The sequence below is a fragment of the Nymphaea colorata genome, chromosome 5, assembly GCF_008831285.2.
Source record: "Nymphaea colorata isolate Beijing-Zhang1983 chromosome 5, ASM883128v2, whole genome shotgun sequence".
Lineage (NCBI taxonomy): Eukaryota > Viridiplantae > Streptophyta > Magnoliopsida > Nymphaeales > Nymphaeaceae > Nymphaea > Nymphaea colorata.
The window spans coordinates 25,574,169-25,594,049 of NC_045142.1; the positions used below are offsets into that span (position 1 = coordinate 25,574,169).

The 19,881-nt window shown below is 37.1% G+C and overlaps 2 protein-coding genes across 2 annotated transcripts; both read left to right on the plus strand.

Annotated features, from left to right (window-relative positions):
* The first annotated feature begins 2,916 nt into the window (after positions 1–2,916).
* Positions 2,917–3,282, plus strand: LOC116255278 (disease resistance protein L6-like). The gene has a single exon (XM_031631053.1). It carries the CDS (start codon positions 2,917–2,919, stop codon positions 3,280–3,282), a length of 366 nt encoding a protein of 121 aa, XP_031486913.1.
* A 7,778-nt stretch (positions 3,283–11,060) lies between these two features.
* Positions 11,061–16,448, plus strand: LOC116255279 (disease resistance protein TAO1-like). The gene is made up of 5 exons (XM_031631055.1): positions 11,061–11,571; positions 13,316–14,268; positions 14,484–14,678; positions 14,785–15,428; positions 15,575–16,448. The coding sequence occupies exons 1-5, from the start codon at positions 11,061–11,063 to the stop codon at positions 16,446–16,448; spliced, it is 3,177 nt and encodes a 1,058-aa protein (XP_031486915.1).
* The last annotated feature ends 3,433 nt before the right edge of the window (positions 16,449–19,881 follow it).

The following is a 19,881-nucleotide window of genomic DNA, read 5'->3' on the forward strand; positions in this document are numbered from 1 at the left end:
TAATCAGATTTTGCATGTATGTTTCCAACGCTCTCTTTTTTCGTTGCCTTTTTCAGCAAAAACGAGGCCTCATGCAGCCTCCATGAACGTTCTTCAACAAAATTGGTGGCGCCATTTTAGTTGAAGGGAGCGATGCGTGAAGTTCTTTTCTATTGGAAAAAGAAAAAGATATCATCATCTTCTAAGGTCGTTCTTTTTTTTTTTTGCAAAATAAACTTTAATTAAACATCTTCTTCTTTTTATCATTTTATGATATTGGAATTTAAATTTATTTTTTAAAATTTAAGTAATTCCGGTTTTAACAATGTTTCAACTGTTTATGCTTTATATTTTTTTAAAGTTTCTTCCTTTTCTTTTTTCTGATTTTGATATTTTCTATTTAGTTTTTAAAACTTGTAATAATTTTGATGGTTTGCTTTGCATTCTTTCAATACAAGGTGTCATCCCGGCATCTCTCTTAGAAAAAGATATTCATATTGTTGTCTATTTTTACAAGGTGAAAAGAACTAATTCTTAGATCAGATCATTTTTTTTTTCTCTACAATTGGGTTGGCGCTGACCAACGCCGGCCAAATGCGATGCATGGGCCGGGATGGGCAAGTGGTTGAATTGCAAGACAGTTCTATCCTCTTAACATTGTAACTACTAGAGCTAGGGATTTAAATTATTTGGACTCAGTTCGAATCCAATATTCACCAAATTTCATCTAACTGAAACAGACTTTAAAAACTTACAGCATGAACCTAAGCTCGAATTTAAATATTGGTGGTGGTACACTCTTGTTATCTCGTATAGAAGCCGCAACAGGGTGATGCTAACAGGCTGGTGTTAATTGATTACCAATGATTAATTTGTCTGCCAATTGAGGAGATGATCTTGGATTAATATATATATAGTGTGTATATGATCGAATGAGTTTAGTACATATATAATGTACAAAGTTCTAAATATACAGTCAAATCGTATGTAAACAATAAAATGACTTCAGAAAAGCGCAATTCAGCAATATGAAACAAATTAATTTAGTATTGACCAAGTGCTTTTATCGTCAATGTTCTAGCCACTTGACTACATATATATCATTAGCAAAAAGTGATAATGACTGGGAAGACCTGGCACAACTAGAGATGTCAGTCATTTGACAACCAAACCAAATTTTGGTTTATTTTTATGTATTTAATAAGAAAATAGGGTATCCGAATTCTAATAGATACAGAGCTGGGTACTACTATTCTTCAAATTCTCACAAAAAATCAGCCTAAGTTATTAAATTCTGATTCAGAAATTTCTCACATACAATGTCCCAACAAGCCTCAATTGCATCCCGTGACATGAACAATGTGTAGTCAAGCTTATCTGCATCTAAGCTGTTGGATTCTGCTGCTGCATCTACAGCTTGTTGAGGCATTGCCATAGAAGATCTAGCTTGAGGTACCTCAACTCTGCGGCATGCCCGTGACCTCTATTAATTCAAGCTATCCGTTATGCAACTGATAGAAGAAATTGTGGAAAGAGTAGGTGGGCGCGCGCAGTACTGATAATTGTATGTGGCAGACCATCTTGTTGGTCGTGTTGAAGAAGTAATGGAATTGTGAGGTATCGAGGAAGGAGCCATTGTCACAAATGTGTACGTGTATTATACGGTTAGGAAAAAGACATGTATAATACGACGAAGTTGTATATCTCAGGAGTAAAACAGAAAAATGTTAGTAAATTTTAAAAAAATTTAAAACATTTAATAAATTTTAAAATTATACAAAAATAAAAAATCATAAAAAATATGAAAAAACACAAAAAACTGGTATAATATGTGTATAATACGTGTTTTTTTCACGTTTTTTATTTTCTAAGTTTTTTTTTTAAATAGATGAGAATAAAACAGGTATTATATGGTTGACTATATTTTCCTATATTATACACGTCTTTTTTCAATAACACGCATGTTTTGTGATAGTGGTTGGGATTTACTAGATGGGAGCAAAGGAAATTTAAGATTGAAATGATCAAGAGAAGGAGAAGCACATGAATATGTCGGCAACTTGATTTTCTAAGTCAATGAATCAAACTTCAGTCTCCTTCTTGGCAACGCGTTCTTTGACAAAATGATAGTCTATCTCCACTTGTCTGGTTGTTGCATGAAAAACTAGATTCATGGCAAGATAAGTTGCCGCACCAAAGTATTGGAGGATCAAGCTCCTTAATGCCGAGATCTTGAAGAAGAGATTTCATCCATAATAGTTCTGACGTAGCTCCTGCGATTACTTTCTACTTTGCCTCCGTATATGAACCAGCCACAATGCGTTGCTTGGAGGAAGACCAAGAAACAATGTTGTTTCCTAAATATGTTACATATCCAGACCGAATTGTATTGACAATGGCTGGAGTGATCACGTCTCTGCAATTTTCCATTTTGGCTTTAGCGAGAAGATTATTTATATACTTTCGTTGACTCAAGCAAAGCCTTTGTTCATTTCATATGGCCTCAATTCCAAGAAAGCAATGCAAGTGGCCAACGTATTTTCTTGACCGGGAAGGAATCCGTCACTAATTCGGTTACTATCCTACCCTTGACTCCCTTGAACGAAAAATAGCTTTCAAATAATTTTGAAATGAAAGATAACAATAAATCGATGTTCGAGATTCGATGTTGCTCGAAATTGCACGAACTGTGAATTTATGTAGGTTTGATCTTCCTTCATCTCCAGCCAAGACATCTTCTTTAAAATCAATCTGACCCTAGGAGGAGCTTAGCCATGGCCGCTTCTTCGAGTTCAGCGTTGGTTCCATCCTCCTCCTCTTCTCTTGCCTCTTTTGAATACCAAGTTTTTCTTAGTTTTAGGGGAAAAGACACCCGCAAAGGCTTTACGGGGCACCTTTATAAGGCTCTTACTTAAAGATGCAGGAGTCCATACCTTCATGGACGATGAAGAAATAGAGGTGGGGGAGAAGTTTGGTGAAAGGCTTTTCAAAGCAATAGACGAGTCAAGGTACCATGTGGTCATCTTGTCGAAAGGATATGTAGATTCTAAGTGGTGCTTGAAGGAATTGGCAGCTATGGTTGTTCACATGATGGAATCGACATCCAGGCCATCTCAGCACAAGAAAGAGATCATCCCTGTCTTCTACTATGTGGAGCCCTCTGATGTGCGCCATCAAAGGGGCCCTTTTGAGCAGTCATTTAAAGACCATGAAGTGCTTTACAATCCTACAGATGTTGAGGAATGGAGACAAGCAATGAACAAAATTGGTGAACGTCAAGGTCCTGTAATCAAAGACGAGTAAGTCTCTCTCTCTCTCTCTCTCTCCAGCCTCTACCGTTTTTCAGAAACGAGAAGTAAAAGGCAAATTTTGCATTTTGCATTTGGTCTGCGAATTACTTGAGACACTTTTAGTGTCAAAATGGAAAGTTTGGAACATTGATCTGTAGCTCCCTCCCTCTCGTTCCTTCATGCCGTCAGATCTTTGGATTTGAAGTATAATATGGGCATTTCATTCCTGAAAACAGGGCATTCGGGGCTGCATAATTCTTAAAATCCACAGTTGCCTAGAACCATGGAATTATCTTAAGGTTGGTTTCAATTTAAATTAAAATCTCGGGTATTAGATCTGATATAATCAAAATGCCACTACAATGCTTTGTTGTTCATCACAGAGGGAGGAAGTTGGAACCTGAGGTTAATTTAAACTATAGTCACAAAAAACGTGCTTTTCCATTTTTTCCCTTTTATTCATTTTTTCAAGTTTTTTTTCCCTTTTTTCGTTTTATTCATTTTTCATGCTTTTTTTAATGTCAAACTGTTCTTTTTTATTTTCTAATTTTTGTTTGTTCCAAATTTATTTATTTTTTGATGTTTGTGTCATTAGTTTTTTATTAGTTTATCTTTTTTTTTTTTTAAATTTACCTTATTTTTCTTTGTTCAAGCTCACCTTATTATTCTTAATGAAAACCTTACTGTTTAAAATGGGAGAAAATTGGTTTGTGACTATGATTTAAACCCAAATCCAAGTAAAAGTGATCAAATTAAGTCTCAAATTGCACTACTAGCTAGCTAGCTAATTGAGCCCAAAACAAAACTAGAGATGTCAAGCGGATGATATTTTTTAATTAACAGTTCAAATTTTGTCGTAAGTAGTTGCTCGAATACATAAAGAATGAGACCCACAATTCTCAAGGCAAGTTTTGCATTTAGATCTGCATGTGTCTGCGAATTACTTGAGACACTTTGAGTGCCAAAATGGAAGTTTTGGAACATTGACCTGTACTAATAGAACCCACAAAAGGTTGAGGGCCTTTTTGTTTTATTTTGATGTTTTTCCTTCTGCCTTTAGCTTCAGGAAAGAAGTTAAGTTTGGCATGAATGGGGTGCTGATTGCTCTATTATTGGTAAGAAAAGGGAAAAAAGATAAGCAATTTAGAAAGGGAAATAAAAAGCCCCTGGAAACCCCAAATTGAAGCTAGGAAGTATTTTCGCAAAAATGTAAATGTCGATGTCGTGCAGGATTTTTTTTAGGATGGTGCACAATTTCGATGTTCATAAATTTACGAGCATACTTAAACTTAAATTTTAAGTTTATGGACATCTTGGATGAAGCAGCTTTTATTGTTGTGGCAAAAAGTGGTTCACAATAATCTTAGAACCACAGTTTGATTTAATCCTGAGAATAATTTTAGATCAAAGATAATCAATTAATGGCACCTAGGAGAGCATTTCATTAATTTGAGGTGATCGGTGATCTAAATTAGGAACTCATATCCTTGCTTTCTAACAACAGTATCAAAGCTTTTGTTGGAAAGATGAAAAGATTAATTTGTAAACTTTTTATCTTTCCCTCTTTCTCTTTTCTTCATGCCTTCAGATCTTTGGATTTGAGGATTTGAAGTATAATACAGATTTTAAATGCATGGTTCTTGAAATCCACAGTAATTTAAATTTAAATTACTTTTGGGTATTAGATCTGATATAATTAAAATGCCGTTAAAAGTTTTGGTGTTGATCACTACTCTCTGTACGTGTGTGTGTGTAAGAGAGGGGAAGTTGGAACCCAAGGTTAATTTAAAGAATTAGAAACATAGTCACAAAATTTGTGTTTTAAAAAAAACCAAAAAAAATAAAATAAAAAATAAATTAGTCATTAAAACTTAAAAACATATTTTTTAAAAAAATGTTAAAAATAAAAAATAGCAAAAAATATGCTTTTTCCATTTTTTCCATCTTCGAACATCTTTTTTTAATGTCAAACTGTTCTTTTTTATTTTCTAATTTTTGTTTGCTCCAACTGGATTTAATTTCATGGATCAGATACAAACTCTGGCTGTGATTTAAATAAATATCCAATGGAGTCAGACATAGTTTTAGATTAGGCATGAATTTCTTTAGTTTTAAATAAATATCTTATATCCCATTGTTCATACATTTTGAAATTGGGTACTTATCATTTCGTAATGCAGGTTAGATTCAGTTTAAAAGTTGGATTTAAATCGGATTCACATTCCAATAAGGTATATATATATATATATTTTTCATCCATATTTAAATCCAAATTTGAAGCCCAATATGTGAACATTTGAAAAAAAAAACAGATATGATCAAGAGTACATTTGATTCTATTATTGACATCCCCAGCCGTAGTTACCCTTTGGAGGCTTTTTTTTGTTCAGAATGTTGATAAAACCTTCTGCTCTCTCCCATTCTCTTCTACTCCCATTTAATTGATTTCCCAAGTCACATAATTAATTATCTTGTTATGTATTTCAACAAATAAAAAAAATCAGTGATAAGCTCCTAAAATATCCTTTTCCCATTGATGCACAAAATTAGAATAAATAAAATGGCATTTGATGGCACAAAAAAAAAATCCAAAACATAGCACTATAGCAGATCATAGACTAAATCCAAACAATAGCTACGGACAAAAACAACACAATTGATACAAGAGAGTTTCTGGTAATTTGAACAAAACAGAGGGGTCATTACGTTATTTTAAAAAAAAATAGAAAAAAGCAAAACAGAGATAGGGAAAGAGTAAGATAAAGGAGGCAGCAGCATTAATCAATAATCATCCCTCTTTCTTTCTCTGCAATGCGGCGACTAATCAATCAATTATATCTCAATTGAATTCATTTTTACATTTGGCAATTTTTGCACACTAACTCACATTTAAAATTATGTTCATTTCATGTTTAATTGGAATATGATCCATTTAAATCGGCAGCTCTGCTTGGATCATGGGTACTTAGGTGCTCAAGATCCGAACCCTATCAAGCATATAGGTGCATTTGCTGAAAATTTCACTTCACATCTTTGTCGGAACCGTCATTATTAAAAATTGGACATTGGGGGAGTCATGATCCACTGAAAATCTTTGCACAATGAGTTTTAAAGATAGTGGGAAGCGAGCAATTAAACCTTTCCTTTTTCTCGCATTAATTATTTAAAAAAGGGCTAAAGGTCTATATTATTAAGCTTGAGCATTGGGCCGAATCACGGCCAGGTACCTCGTATCTGTCCCTTGAAAATTTGCTTGTCGAGCTTACATTATCTGCCTCGGCCCGGCCTGGTAAATAATGAGTCGGGCTCGAGCCCGTGACTGTGATAGTCGGGGGCCCAGGAAGCCTGACAATAAGTTAATTTTTTTTTAAATAAACTTTTGTTAGGGTTTTTTTGTTGTTCTTCATTCACGACTACCTCATCACGCTGCCTTTGAACTCCCTGCCTTTCCTCCTCATTTCCTTGTTGTTCTTCATTTCCAAATCCATCACCTTCCTCACCATCGCCGCTATTTTCTTCCTGCCAACCATTTTCATATCATGCTGTTTCAACTTTGGTCTACTACAATGAGGAAAGTGAAAAAAGGCAGGTATGTAGTTACGTTCTCGGTGGTGGAGTTCCAGCCACAATGGGTGAAGAAGCCGCCAACGGAGGGATGAGAGAGGACATTCATCTGCCCACACCAGAGCACCACCAGGCCTTGCCACTTAAATCCTTCTTCGCCAACCAGTCCTGCTCGCACACGATCCACAGAAAGGGGCTCCCGCTTGCTCGGAAGCCCTTCATGGCAGCAGGGTAAAGTTAAAAAGTCAAGGGAAGAGAAGGAACAGGTGTAGCACGGCCCGAAAAAGCCCGAGCCAACCCGTTAATAATCCGACCGAGCGGGGCCTCGAACATAAATCAAAGCCCGAATCTTGATATTGCAAGGCCCAGCCCAGCCGGTTTAAGAACGGGCTGGGCGTCAAGCAGGCGCATTTCCAATACCGAGCTTCTATTTTATATCTAATTATGAAGGCCATTTCCACAATTCATGGCCCCCACCAGATTCGATCCCCCGACGTCAAACATACAAAAAAAAAAAAAAATACACCAACTAAAACTAAAAAAAAGGGAGGATGACAGTAGATGTGACGGGAGAACTAAAAAGAAGGGAGGATGACAGTAGATGTGACGGGAGAAAGAGTATTTTTTAAACGAAATTGCCCCTATGGAGAGGGGCCTCCTATTTTTTTACTGCCATGTGCGGGAGGGGTCTAGGGGTAATTTTGAGATGTGGCAGTTAGAGAGCGAAATTAGGGAAAAGACGGGAGAATGTTGAGGGCAGTTTGGGGATTTGAGAGCGTTAAATGGAGGAAGAGTAAAGGAAAGAAACTGAAAATTAAAGACTACAAAAACATTTTTTTATTAATAATTTTTTTTTTTTTTTTTGTGCATGCAGCTCACTCTCACTCCAAGGTAAGAGTGGGCCTCCGCCGGGTACCCGGTACTCGGCTCCCCTCGGGCTTAAAAATTAAGAAATATATATTTTTAATTTTTTAATTTTATTATTATATATTTATCACTAATAAATATTATTTTATTTTTAAAAAAATATTTTATAAATTAAAAATAATATTATTTTATTATAACCGGGCCGGGCCGAGCCCGGGCTCAGGTTTCATATATCCGGGCCCGACCCGGCTCTACCCGTTAAATATCTGGGCCGGGCCTGGGCCCGACCCAGCGGCCGTCGGGCCGTTCCCGACCGTTCTTTATCAGGCCGCGATGCCCACCCTTACTCTAAGGCAAGAGATCAAACCCGAATTTCACGGTTTTCTTGGTTTTTTTTTTTCACACCATCCATCATTTGTGTTGAAGCATTTTCAACTTATTAGCCAAAGTGAAAAATGAAGCCATTCTCTTTTATATTACCAGCTAAGCCCCGTCGTCTCCTCAAGGGAAAATTTATGTTGCGATGAAAAAAAATAGTTACTTATATGACATCTTTAAAATTAGGTTAAAGCAGCAGGTGGATGGTTGTTGAGAGAAAAGTGAAAAGAAAAATGTTTAAATTAATATTAAATAACGGAAACGCTCATGTCTAAACTGAATTATATTGACAATGGCTGGAGTGATCACATCTTTGCAATTTTGCATTTTGGCTTTATCGGGAAGATTCGTTCCATATGGCGTTGCCAAAATATGGAATCCGTCAAAGACTGAGCTCTCTCTCTATTATATAAGTTCTCGCATCAGCACTAATTGGGTTACCATCCAACTTTTTGACTCCTTAGAATTAAAAATAACTTTAAATAATTTTAAAATGAAAGATAACAATGATACTAAATATATGTTCGAGATCTCGATGTTGCTAGAAATTTCACGAACTAAGTTTGCTATTACGTGCCACTTAAGTCTTGCAAAAAAGTTTTTAGCAAAAAACAACAGTTAAACGCAAGGAAAAAAAAAAGTTCCAGATTGAAAAATAGTTAGCCATTAACTCACGTTGAGTTTAAGATACAACCATTTTAGAAAAAGCGGTAGAGAAAAACTGAGGGTGTACCATGACATTGGAGTCGAAGTTGAGGGTTTTCTTTGTTTTTTATTCACATCATCCACCAATAATGGAACCCAAAAAAGTAGGTGATCAAACAAAGATTTCATATGCTGCCAGAAATAAAGGATATAAAAATTCTAAGAACACCAATCTCAAACAAATCAAATGTCTTTTTCTTAATCTAAGATGCTGATCAGGATATGAGATATTCATGAGTTTGATTGAGATCAGAAGGCCCACAATCAAACTAAGGTCCTTAGTTTGATGAGCCATAAACTTTCTAATACTAAAATCTTTGGTTCGATGAACCATAAATTCTATCGTTCTCTCTCTCTCTTTTCCGGTTACTGGAAAAGACGAATGGAAGAAAGAGGTATCAATATCAGTACAATATATAATCATATAAGCAAGTAAAAGAAACAGAAACAATGAGACAAGTAAGTGAAGAAACAAAAAACATCAGAGAGTGGGAGAGAAGGAGAGATCTTGAGGGAAAGAGAGAGAGAGAGACGTACTGGTGATTAACATGGAAACCTTTAAGTTTACCAACTGTGGGCATCGCATGCATCCATTCCTCAACAGTTTCATAGGTGTGACGCTGTTTATGTTTGGTGAAAGCAAACTCGAAAGGGCCACTCTGATTGCGCACGTCGTAAGAGTCGACATTGTAGAAGACGGGGATGATCTCCATATTAGCCCGAAACATGGCTGCCAGTCCCTTCAAACACCGATATGAATTCGCATATCCGCTGGATATGACGACTACGCAGCACCTTGACTCCTGTGCTGCTTTCAGAAGTCTCTCGCTGTTCACTCCCGCCGCCATCTCCCCATCGTCCTTGAAAGTGCGGATTCCTGCATCCCAGAGAGCTGTGTAGAGGTGACCCCCGAAGCCTTGGCCGGTATCTTCTCCCTTGAAACTCAGAAACACTTCGTATTCCCTAAAAGAGGACGCCAGGGAGGAGGAGGGAAGAACGACGTTGAACTGGAAGAAGCGCCCATGGCCGATCGAACCCTTCTTCCTCAGGTCAGATTGCTTTCACAAGAAGGACTTAGAGCAGAGACTGACATCAGAGGAGGAGGAACCACATGATCATGAATACATCAATCACCATGTATACTATATGGTGGCGATAACAAATAGTACATGCACCACCCACATATTTCTTCATCCCTGAGTCTGAATCCTTCCATTAAGATGGAACGTCGCAATGGAATGTTGTCCATTATCGCGTCACAAGCTATTTACAATCAGGTGTTGGTGAGATGCTCTTATCGGTGGCACCAATCGATCCTTATCGACCCGCCTTACGCCCATCTTAAAAAAGATGCCCACCGTAAGGAACCTATTATCGGTTGCCGACAGATACATATGGTAAATTTACAATTTTATAAAATAGCACTTACTGCATTTACTTTTTTTTTTTTTTTTGAAGTTCTCTCTCTCTCTCTCTCTCTATATATATATATATAGATATATATATTTATTTATTGAACTTCAAAAAAAAAAGTGTGAACAGTCCGATCTATTATGATGAACATTTAAGACAAAAACAATGAAAAAATTGTCTAAACTAAATCACCTTTTTCTCTAAGACATGGAGAAAATAGTGCGAACTAAATCACTTTCATATTCATGAAAAAATTATCTAAACTAAATCACCATGATCGATATATATATAACACCCTATGGGATGATTAATTTACAAAGGTTTGAAGCAGCTGACACACTTTTCCAACGAGAGGCTTTTCGGTCGAGTAGGAAGTGAAAAATTTTTTGCCTTACCTGAAGCAAAGCCTGTTGTGATGAATATTTTTTCTGTTTCATACACTGCCCTCAAAAAAGTTGTACAAGATTTGTTCAACTGATGGCTAAAAAGCTATAAATTTTGAAAGGTTTTTGGTAAAAAGGAAAAAAATCTCAACAGTTCACACACGGAAGAATATCCAATTTGAAAATTTTAGCCATCAGAAGTTGAGTTTGAGATCTAACCTTGGTTCATTTGACAAAAGCCGGTAGAGAAAAACTGTGGGTGTACCCAGACATTGCACCTAAATTTCACGGTTTTCTTGGTTTTTTTTTTTTTTTTAATTTATTTACACCATCCATTATTAATATTGCAACCGAGAGAGAGTGGGTGATCGGTCCTCCTCCACTGTTCAACTGAAATTTCCTCTGCAAATTCAGATCTTGCTTCTTCTCCCAGCCGAAACATCTTTTTTAAAATCGATACAACCTTAGGAAGAGTTTAGCCATGGCCGCTTCTTCGAGTTCAGCGTTGAGTCCATCCTCCTCCATCTCTTCACTTGGCTCTTTCACATACGAAGTTTTTCTGAGTTTCAGGGGAGTAGATACCCGCCAAGGGTTCACGTGGAACCTTTATCAATCTCTTCAAAATGCAAGAATTGAAACCTTCATGGATGAAGAGGATATTGAGGCTGGTGAGGAAATCGATGAAAGGCTTTTGAAAGTAATAGAGGGATCAAGGTGTTGTGTGGTCATCCTGTCAAGCCGATATGCCGATTCTAAGGCGTGTTTGATGGAATTGGCAGCCATGTTTCGACTCAAGAAACAGATCATCCCTGTCTTCTTCTACGTCGAGCCTTCTGACGTGAGCCATCAGAGTGGCCCTTTCAAGATTGATTTCTCCACTCATCAAAAGCGCCCTTTCGAGATTGCTTTCTCCATTCATCAAAAGCATTCTAGCAGCTCTAGGGATGTTGAGGAATGGAGACAAGCGTTGACCAAAGTTGGTGAACTTAAAGGTTTTCTTATTAGTAAGCAGTAAGTCGCTCTGTCTCTCTCTTATATATATCCCATAGAGTTTTTGTTCGATTTTGATGTTTCTCCCTGTCTTTGTCTGCCAATTGAGGAGTTAGCCTCAGATTTCATGTGATCCCCAGATCTTAGATCGGGAGAAAGCTGATTTTGGTAGGTCTTATACCCAAAAGGAGGTCGGGGTCCATGTGGAACTCGTCTGCTCCCTACGATCGGAGTGAGACATTGAAACCCACGGCCCATGCTCTGGGAGCCATGAAGGCCAAGGGAACTGGTGTATGTTTGAGTCAAATCTTTTGTCTGTCAGATTCCAATTCCATTTATAAAATAGACGAGGTTTGAACTTAACAATTAAGTAAATGTGATCTAGTTAATTAACCAAAGAATGGTCATGGCTAGATAAGAGTGATCAAAACTGGATATTTCAATCGGTTGATATTAGCCAGTTACCAATTCAGTTTCTTCTCTACTAGAATTCATAACTAGTTAGTAATCAATTTAGATGTTGATAAATTTACGAGCATGTTTGATTACCATCTTAAATTTTATGTTTATGGACCTGATATAGCAGCTTTTATTGTTGTCACAAAAAGTGGTTCACAACAATCTTAGAACCATAGTTTGATTTAATCCTGAGAACGTTAGATCAAAGATAATCAATTAATGGCACCTAGGAGAGTATTTGATTAATTTGTGGTGATCGGTGATCAAAATTAGGAACACATATCCTTGCTTTTTAACAATAGGATCAAAGCTTTTGTTGGAAATATGAAAAGATTAATTTGTAAACTTGTAAACTCTTCCTCTTTGGATTTGAAGTATAATAGAGATTTCAAATGCACAATTCAATTCTTTCAATTTAAATTAAACTCTCAGTTATTAAATCTGACATAATCAAAATGCCACAAAAAGTTTTGTTGTTCATCCAATCTGTGTGTGTAAGAAAAGGGAAATTGGAAAATCAATGCTAATTTAAACCATCGTCACAAAATTTGTGTTTCTTTAAAAAAGCAAAAAAATACAATAAATAAATTAGTCATTCAAAACTTAAAAAAACATATTTTTTAAAAAAACATTAAAAATAAAAAAGCACAAAAAATACGCTTTTTCATTTTTTTCTTTTTATTCATTTTTTAATGTCAAACTGTTTTTTACTGTCAAACTTTTTTTTTATTTTCTAATTTTTTTTTATCCAAAAATCTACTTTTTGTTGTTTGTGTTATTAGTTTCTTATTACTTTATTTTGTCTCATTTTTAACCTTTTTTATTTTTAAAAAATTACCTTATTTTTCTTTTTTTTGAGCTCACTTACCTTTTAAAACGAGAGAAAGTTTTTTTGTGACTATGAATTTAAACCCAAATCCAAGTAAATGTGATGAAATTAAGTCTCAAAACCAGAGATGTCAATCAGATGATATTTTCTAATTAACAGTTCAAATTTTGTTGTAAGTAACTGCCCGAATACATAAAAAATGAGACCCACAATTATGTAGAAATAGAAGCTATTGTCTTCTTAGCTTTAAGCAACTTACATTTCCTTTTTACATTATTCATTTATTTTCAAAATTTGTAAGAAGCAAGAAAACAACAGTTATATAATATGAATTCATTGCATGCCTTCTCTCTCTCTCTCTCATGTTGGCAGATCAAATAAGAAAGAGGTAGAACTGATACAAGAAATTGTGGAAAGAGTAGGTGGGTGCAGTGATAACATAATGTTGCCTATGGCAGAGCATCTTGTGGGAATCGACTCCAGGGTTGAAGAAGTAATGGAATTGCTATGTATTGGGGAAGGAGGCGTTAAAATGGTTGGGATTTATGGGATGGGAGGCGTCGGCAAGACCACACTTGCAAAGGAAATACACAACAGACTCAAGGGCAGGTTTGAAAAAGCTATCTACATAGAGTGCATCAAGGACAAAAAAGATAGGCTACCACAATTGCACGAAGAATTTATTTCTAAGGTGTTCAAAGATGGAAAAAAAAGAAGAGTCCCTCGGGAGAGGGTGCTTGTTATTCTTGATGATGTTGACCATGGGGATCAACTCAAAGCATTAGCTGGTGGGTGTGACTGGTTTGGTGAAGGAACAAGGATTCTCATCACCACAAGGGATGTGCAGCTTCTGGATGCGCATCTTGTGCATAAAAAGTACCAAGTCCATGAGTTAAACAGCAGCGATTCGCTACACCTGTTCAGTCGGCATGCTTTCAAAAATGACCAACCTAGTGAGGAATTCATGAAGATATCTAAGAAAATTGTAAGAGAAGCAGGGGGTCTTCCATTAGCGCTTGAGGTTCTTGGTGCATCATTATCAACAGAACTCCAAAAAGAAGCATGGGAGGAGGTGGAAACAAAGTTGAGGAGTTCAGGATACCCTGAAATTAACAAGTGCCTGAGAATAAGCTACGACGGCCTCAGCCAGAAGGAACAGGAAGGTTTTTTGGACATTGCGTGCCTTTTCGTTGGTCAGAACAAAGATGAGATCATTGACATATGGAAAGGCTGTGACTTCGGTACTCCAGTGTCGACAGTCAATTCTCTTTTAAATAAATGTCTTCTTAAGGTTGATGACTTTGGGGCGCTACGTATGCATGATTTACTACGAGACATGGGGAGAGACATTGGCTCGCGTAGCAGGTTGTGGGATCAAAAGGAAGTGTGGGACGTGCTGGAGGAGCACAAGGTACGAGAGTTAAAGCTGTTACTGCTAATTTATACACAAACTTTCACATTTTCTCCCAATTGATGTAGATTATTAGTGCAACAATTTTCATGATTGTCTATCAGGGAACAAAAAAAATTAAAGGTATAATTTGTAAAAAGTATCTGGAAGGAGAAGGAGAGAGTTTTGATGAAAGTGTGGACGTTGAAGCGTTCGCTAATATGTCAAACCTACAGCTCCTTCTTTTGGAAAACATCAACCTCAAGGGTGACTTTAGCAGGATGCCCAGAAGTTTGAGATCCTTGAAATGGACTGGTTGCTCCATGCAAACGCTTCCAGACAATTTCAACATCCAGAAACTTGGATGCCTGAAGTTACGTAACAGCAAAATTGTTCGATTCTGGAGTGATAGTTGCATATCAAAGGAAAAGGTTCGTTTCAATTTAGACTCGTATATAGGACCATATGTCTGTAATGTTCCTTCTTCGTTGATGGAGAATTTCTTTCTTTTCTTACGGTGCTTTCATTGATGGATAGGTGTTCACTAACCTGAAGGTGCTCGACCTTAGAAACTGTAGTGCACTTACCAAACTTCCTAATTTCTCTCACTCCTTGGACCTAGAGAAACTATGCCTTCAACGCTGCAGCAGTTTAACGGACATTCCCGACTCCATTGGAAATTTGACGAAACTCAGCAGTTTAGACGTGTCCCATTGTAAATGCCTATCGACTCTTCCTGATTCCATCGAAAACTTGCCGGAACTTCAAGAGCTACGACTTAATTACTGCAAATCCCTGTCAACATTGCCTCATTCCATCAGGAAATTGACACTGCTTAAGAGGTTGGAGCTAGACTCCTGTGAATCTCTGTCGTCATTGCCCGATTTTATTGGAAACCTGACCGAACTTGAGGTGTTAGTGGCCAGCTATAAATCCCTGTCAACACTGCCTGATTCCATTGGGAATTTGAGTAGACTGAAGTATTTATATTTGTTCTTTTGTATATCTCTATCGGCATTGCCCGATTCCATTGGGATTTTGACCAAACTGAGGACGTTAGAGATGGCTGGTTGTCAATCTCTATCAGCATTGCCTGATTCTATTGGGAATTTGACCGGACTGAAGAGGATACATCTGTCTTTTTGTAAATCTCTACCGGCATTGCCCTATTCAATCGGAAGGTTGACTTTACTTGAGGAGTTACAATTAGGATCATGCACATCTCTATCAACATTGCCTGATTCCATTGGGAATAGTTGATCGGATTGAGGAGGTTAGATCTGTGTGTTTGTAAATCTCTATCGGCATTGCCCTATTCAATTGGAAGGTTGACTTTACTTGAGGATTTACAATTATACAAATGCACATCCCTATTAGCATTGCCTGATTCCATTGGGAATTTGACTGGACTGACGATGTTGGATCTGTTTGTTTGTAAATCTCTATCGGCATTGCCAGATTCTATTAAAAATTTGACTAGACTTGAGAAGTTAAAATTACGCTCATGCACATCCCTATCAGCATTGCCTCCTTCCCTTGGGAATTTGACACGGCTTAAGAGGTTGAAGCTAGACTATTGTAGATCTCTATTGGCATTGCCCGATTCTATTGGAAACCTGAGCCAACTTGAGAAGTTAGCATTGCACGAATGTACATCCCTGCCAACGTTGCCTGATTCCATTGGGAAGTTGAACAGACTGGGGACGCTAAAGGTGGCGTCATGCTCAGGCTTGTCAACGCTGCCTAGTTCTATCGGCAGCATGAGGAGACTGTCTACTCTCGTTCTCAGCGGCAGTGGCATTGAAGAGCTTCCTGATTCTGTGCGCTTGCTGGAGTCGCTCGAATGGTTGGGAATTGCAAGATGTAGACTACGCAGTCGCCTGCCTCTCTGGGAGATGAAACGGCTGAAGGGCTTGGTCATAGGAGGTGAAGTCAATCAGAAAGATGAAAGTGACGATGGGAATCAAAATAATGAATTATTTGAAATCCCAGATGGCATCACCCACTACTCTCAACACAGTCAAGAGTGCAGGAGAATCCGATACATAGAAACCTCGGAAGTCACATTTGATGGCCTAGAAGGTAAAGTATTTGAGTTGTCCATTTGGGCGGTGAGTGGTAGAGAAATGAAGATCATTTTACTTGTGTATCCTTTTGGGAATCGCCTGAGGGAAGGGAATATTGGAATGGGCCATGGTTGAAGCACATTTTTCCTGACTACTTCACTCCTCTACATGATACGGAGGCATTAGAAGCTTGTGTCTCTGCACGGGGCATTTCTTGGCAACAACTGGTGAGTTTAGAATATGAACCTCCTCAGCTGTAGTTTTTGCTTCTTGAATCTATAAACGGATACCTAACTTGCAGCCAATATTTCTCACAAAGACGACGTTCAGCTTTGGTGCTTCTACCTTATTTCAATTTTCTGTCTATTGTTTTTTCTTTTTATTTTGTTAGGCATGCCTACGCAATGTTTAGTTTCATCCTGTTTATTTTTTCATTGTGCTATGCAGGAGGATTTTGAGAGGCGCATCTATACTCTTTTAGGAAAAATATTAAAGTGCTGTATGCATAGCTGATCCACAAAAAGGTAATTTTGCCCTCCAGACATATAATTCATGTGCAGATGGTTTTTTTTCATTTCAATTCTAGTGGGTGCTACTTTTCCAGGCCTCAAGAAGTGGATGAAGGCTCAACCGCCCACTTACTCATGCACCAGCACAACTTAAGACCCAAAGGAGAGGGGAATGGAGTAGACCTTCAAACCTCTTTTCCAGGCTGTGGGGTTATCAACCTCTGCTCACCCCAAAACTCTCTCTTCTTTATTTCATGTAACAGAGTGTTATTCATGATCCTCACATGGTTGAATGTCAAAAAGGCCATTTTTTTTTTTCCTTTCAATGTTTAGTCGGTGTTGGACATATGCCTTTTTTTTGTTTCTCCTTTCTAATTCATGTATTAAATATTAAGGGGCTGATTATTGGTTTGCCAGCCTTGGTGGATTTCCCATGGTCGGTAATGTTTTTTTTTTTTTTGTGAAGATAAAAAAAAAATCCAAAAAAGTGAAAAAGATTAAATCTAACATTTTTTTTTATAATTAGCAAAGTGTCCCCCTTTTCTTTCAGCTGAAAGGGCACGCAACTCACTCTCAGCGTTGTCCCAAGTCTACACTCAGTTGGCGACCCACTCAAGGGCGGCTCGAGTGGAGCCAAGGGGGGCTCACATGGTCATGGCCCCATTTTAATTTTTTTAAAATTACATTTAAATATTAAAAAAAATTTCTCATCGTATATTAAAATTTTAAAAAGTAATATTTCGGCTATTATCAAAATTTACAAACTTTGATTCAACGTTTTAAGACTGAAGTTTAAAAGGAAAACACACAAGTGAAACTGGGATGAACAGGCAGATTTAAAAACAAACAAGTACGGGTGGCTTTGCATTGGCGTCTCCCCATGATCTCACTAGGGAGTTTCTGGTACTTTCAACAAAACAGAGGGGTCATTTCGTTATTTAAAAAAGTAAAAAAAAAAGAAGAAGAAAAACTGAGATAGGGAAAGAGTAAGATGAAGGAGGCAGCAGCGTTAATCAATAATCATCCCTCTTTCTTTCTCTGCAGTTGGGCTACCAATCAATCAATTATATCTCTTAGAAAACAGCTTCTAAGTTACTAAAAGAAAGAAACTGAAAATTAAAAAAACTATAAAAACATTTTTTATTAATTTCCAAAATATCTCAATTTCACGGCTTTCCTCTGAAGCTTGCCTGCAATGGTCGACTCAGCCGTTATCAAAGTGGAAACCGCTGATCGACGGGTCGGGTTTCATGTAATTGTTTCGACCCGAAGAATTTGCCGTCACGGCGTCACCTGGTTCCACAGCGAATGTAACGACGCCACCAACTGTAAAGGGAGATTAACTTCAATGAAGCTAAAGTTTGCTTCTTTTCGTTTATTTTTGGAGTTCAGGACTGTTTGAAAATTTCGATCGAAAGCAGTATATTTGTCAATTATAGTGTTACATATTCATCATTTATAGTTTAAAAAAATAGCATCTATAAACACACTTTTACCGACCTACTAATCTCATTACTTATGTTACGGCCCCAAAAAAAAAATGTGATATCAGTAGACTGGATTCTGATCAGATATATGACAGTATTGCTTTAAACAAACACACACACGTGGAGCCCCGAATGCGTGCCTTGTTCATTGATGCATCATATTGGTTAATATAAGTATGACAACCTATTATCTCCTTACTTATAATTTATAAATTTAAAAATAATGAAATTATTTTGAATTAGTTTTAAAAATGAAGGACTCCCAATACAAATACAGTCCAAAACCTAGTCTGCCTAGTTGGATGACGAAACAAAAACTGGCTGTTGAGGGTGGTTGTCAGAGAACAAGTTCAGCTGATATTGCCGGGTCGTTATGTGACACAGATGATGCACAACAACAAATATGTTTATTAGCAAATAAATAAATAAACACACACACACACACACGCACGCACGCAAATAAAAGAAAGAGAAAGTATCTCCTACTACAAAAGTGCAAGAAATAATAGCTCTGGCGTTAACCTTTTCTCCAAACAAATAGTAGTTTTTAATGCCTTTTTGATAATTAAAAATACTAGGTGATAGATCTCCCCACTCACCTGGATCTCCCACGAAATACAACTCTTTTTTACTTTTAAAAAAGAAAATATTAAATTATTTGTCTAAAAAAAAAGATATTTAATGTGGCTTAATTAATTTTGGGTCCTATATATCTTTGTTGAAGCTGATAGACATTTCAAATCAAGCAACATTCAAAAATTTGGATCTGGTTTTGTATTTTTTTTTAATCAGAAAAACTAATAACAGAATTCAAATTTGCTTAATTTGGACTCGTATTAAGCAATACTCAAATAGTCAGATCTTCTATGTATTTACAGTGGTGATAGTGGGAGTCCTTGGTAGTATCTTCTATGTGTTTACAGTTTGAAATGTTTAAATTATTTTTAAACAGTTTAAAGTTCTTATATTTTAGATACACCTCAGATATTTTTTCTCTTCTTTTTTTTTTCCCACTTACTTATCGTAGTGGTACTTCACCTGATTCAGCTAAATTGAGCGAATCGGCTTATTCACTGCACTAGCAGCCTAACCAATCTTTGGTTGAAAGGCAGATAACCGAGATTGAGGATGGACATGGACGGGCAATCTTCAATGAGGTACGTAGAGCTATTCATACCCAATCGAATTCCATTAAAATCTGAATATAGTTTCAACTTAAATTAAGCAGTATCTAAATAGTTGAATATGGTGGTGGAGCATTGTTGTCGAGATTCAAAGTTAAACGTCCAAATGGAGCACAGAGATTCATATTCAGGAACTGCCGTCTTCTTCCTTCTTGGTCTAAAATACCAAGGCCCGTGCAGGCAAACTGCCCACACAGGCTCAAATGTGGCTCTGCCCCATTGGATATGCTAATGGCTACATTGGGTTCCAACCGGATCTATCGGTTCCTGCTACTCTAATCTTCAGGAGTCCTTGTCGTATACATTTTCGTGGACCTACAACGGCTTACTTAAGGAACTTCATTAGATTCACATGTGCACACCAGCGAATTCATGGGTCCGTTGAAGT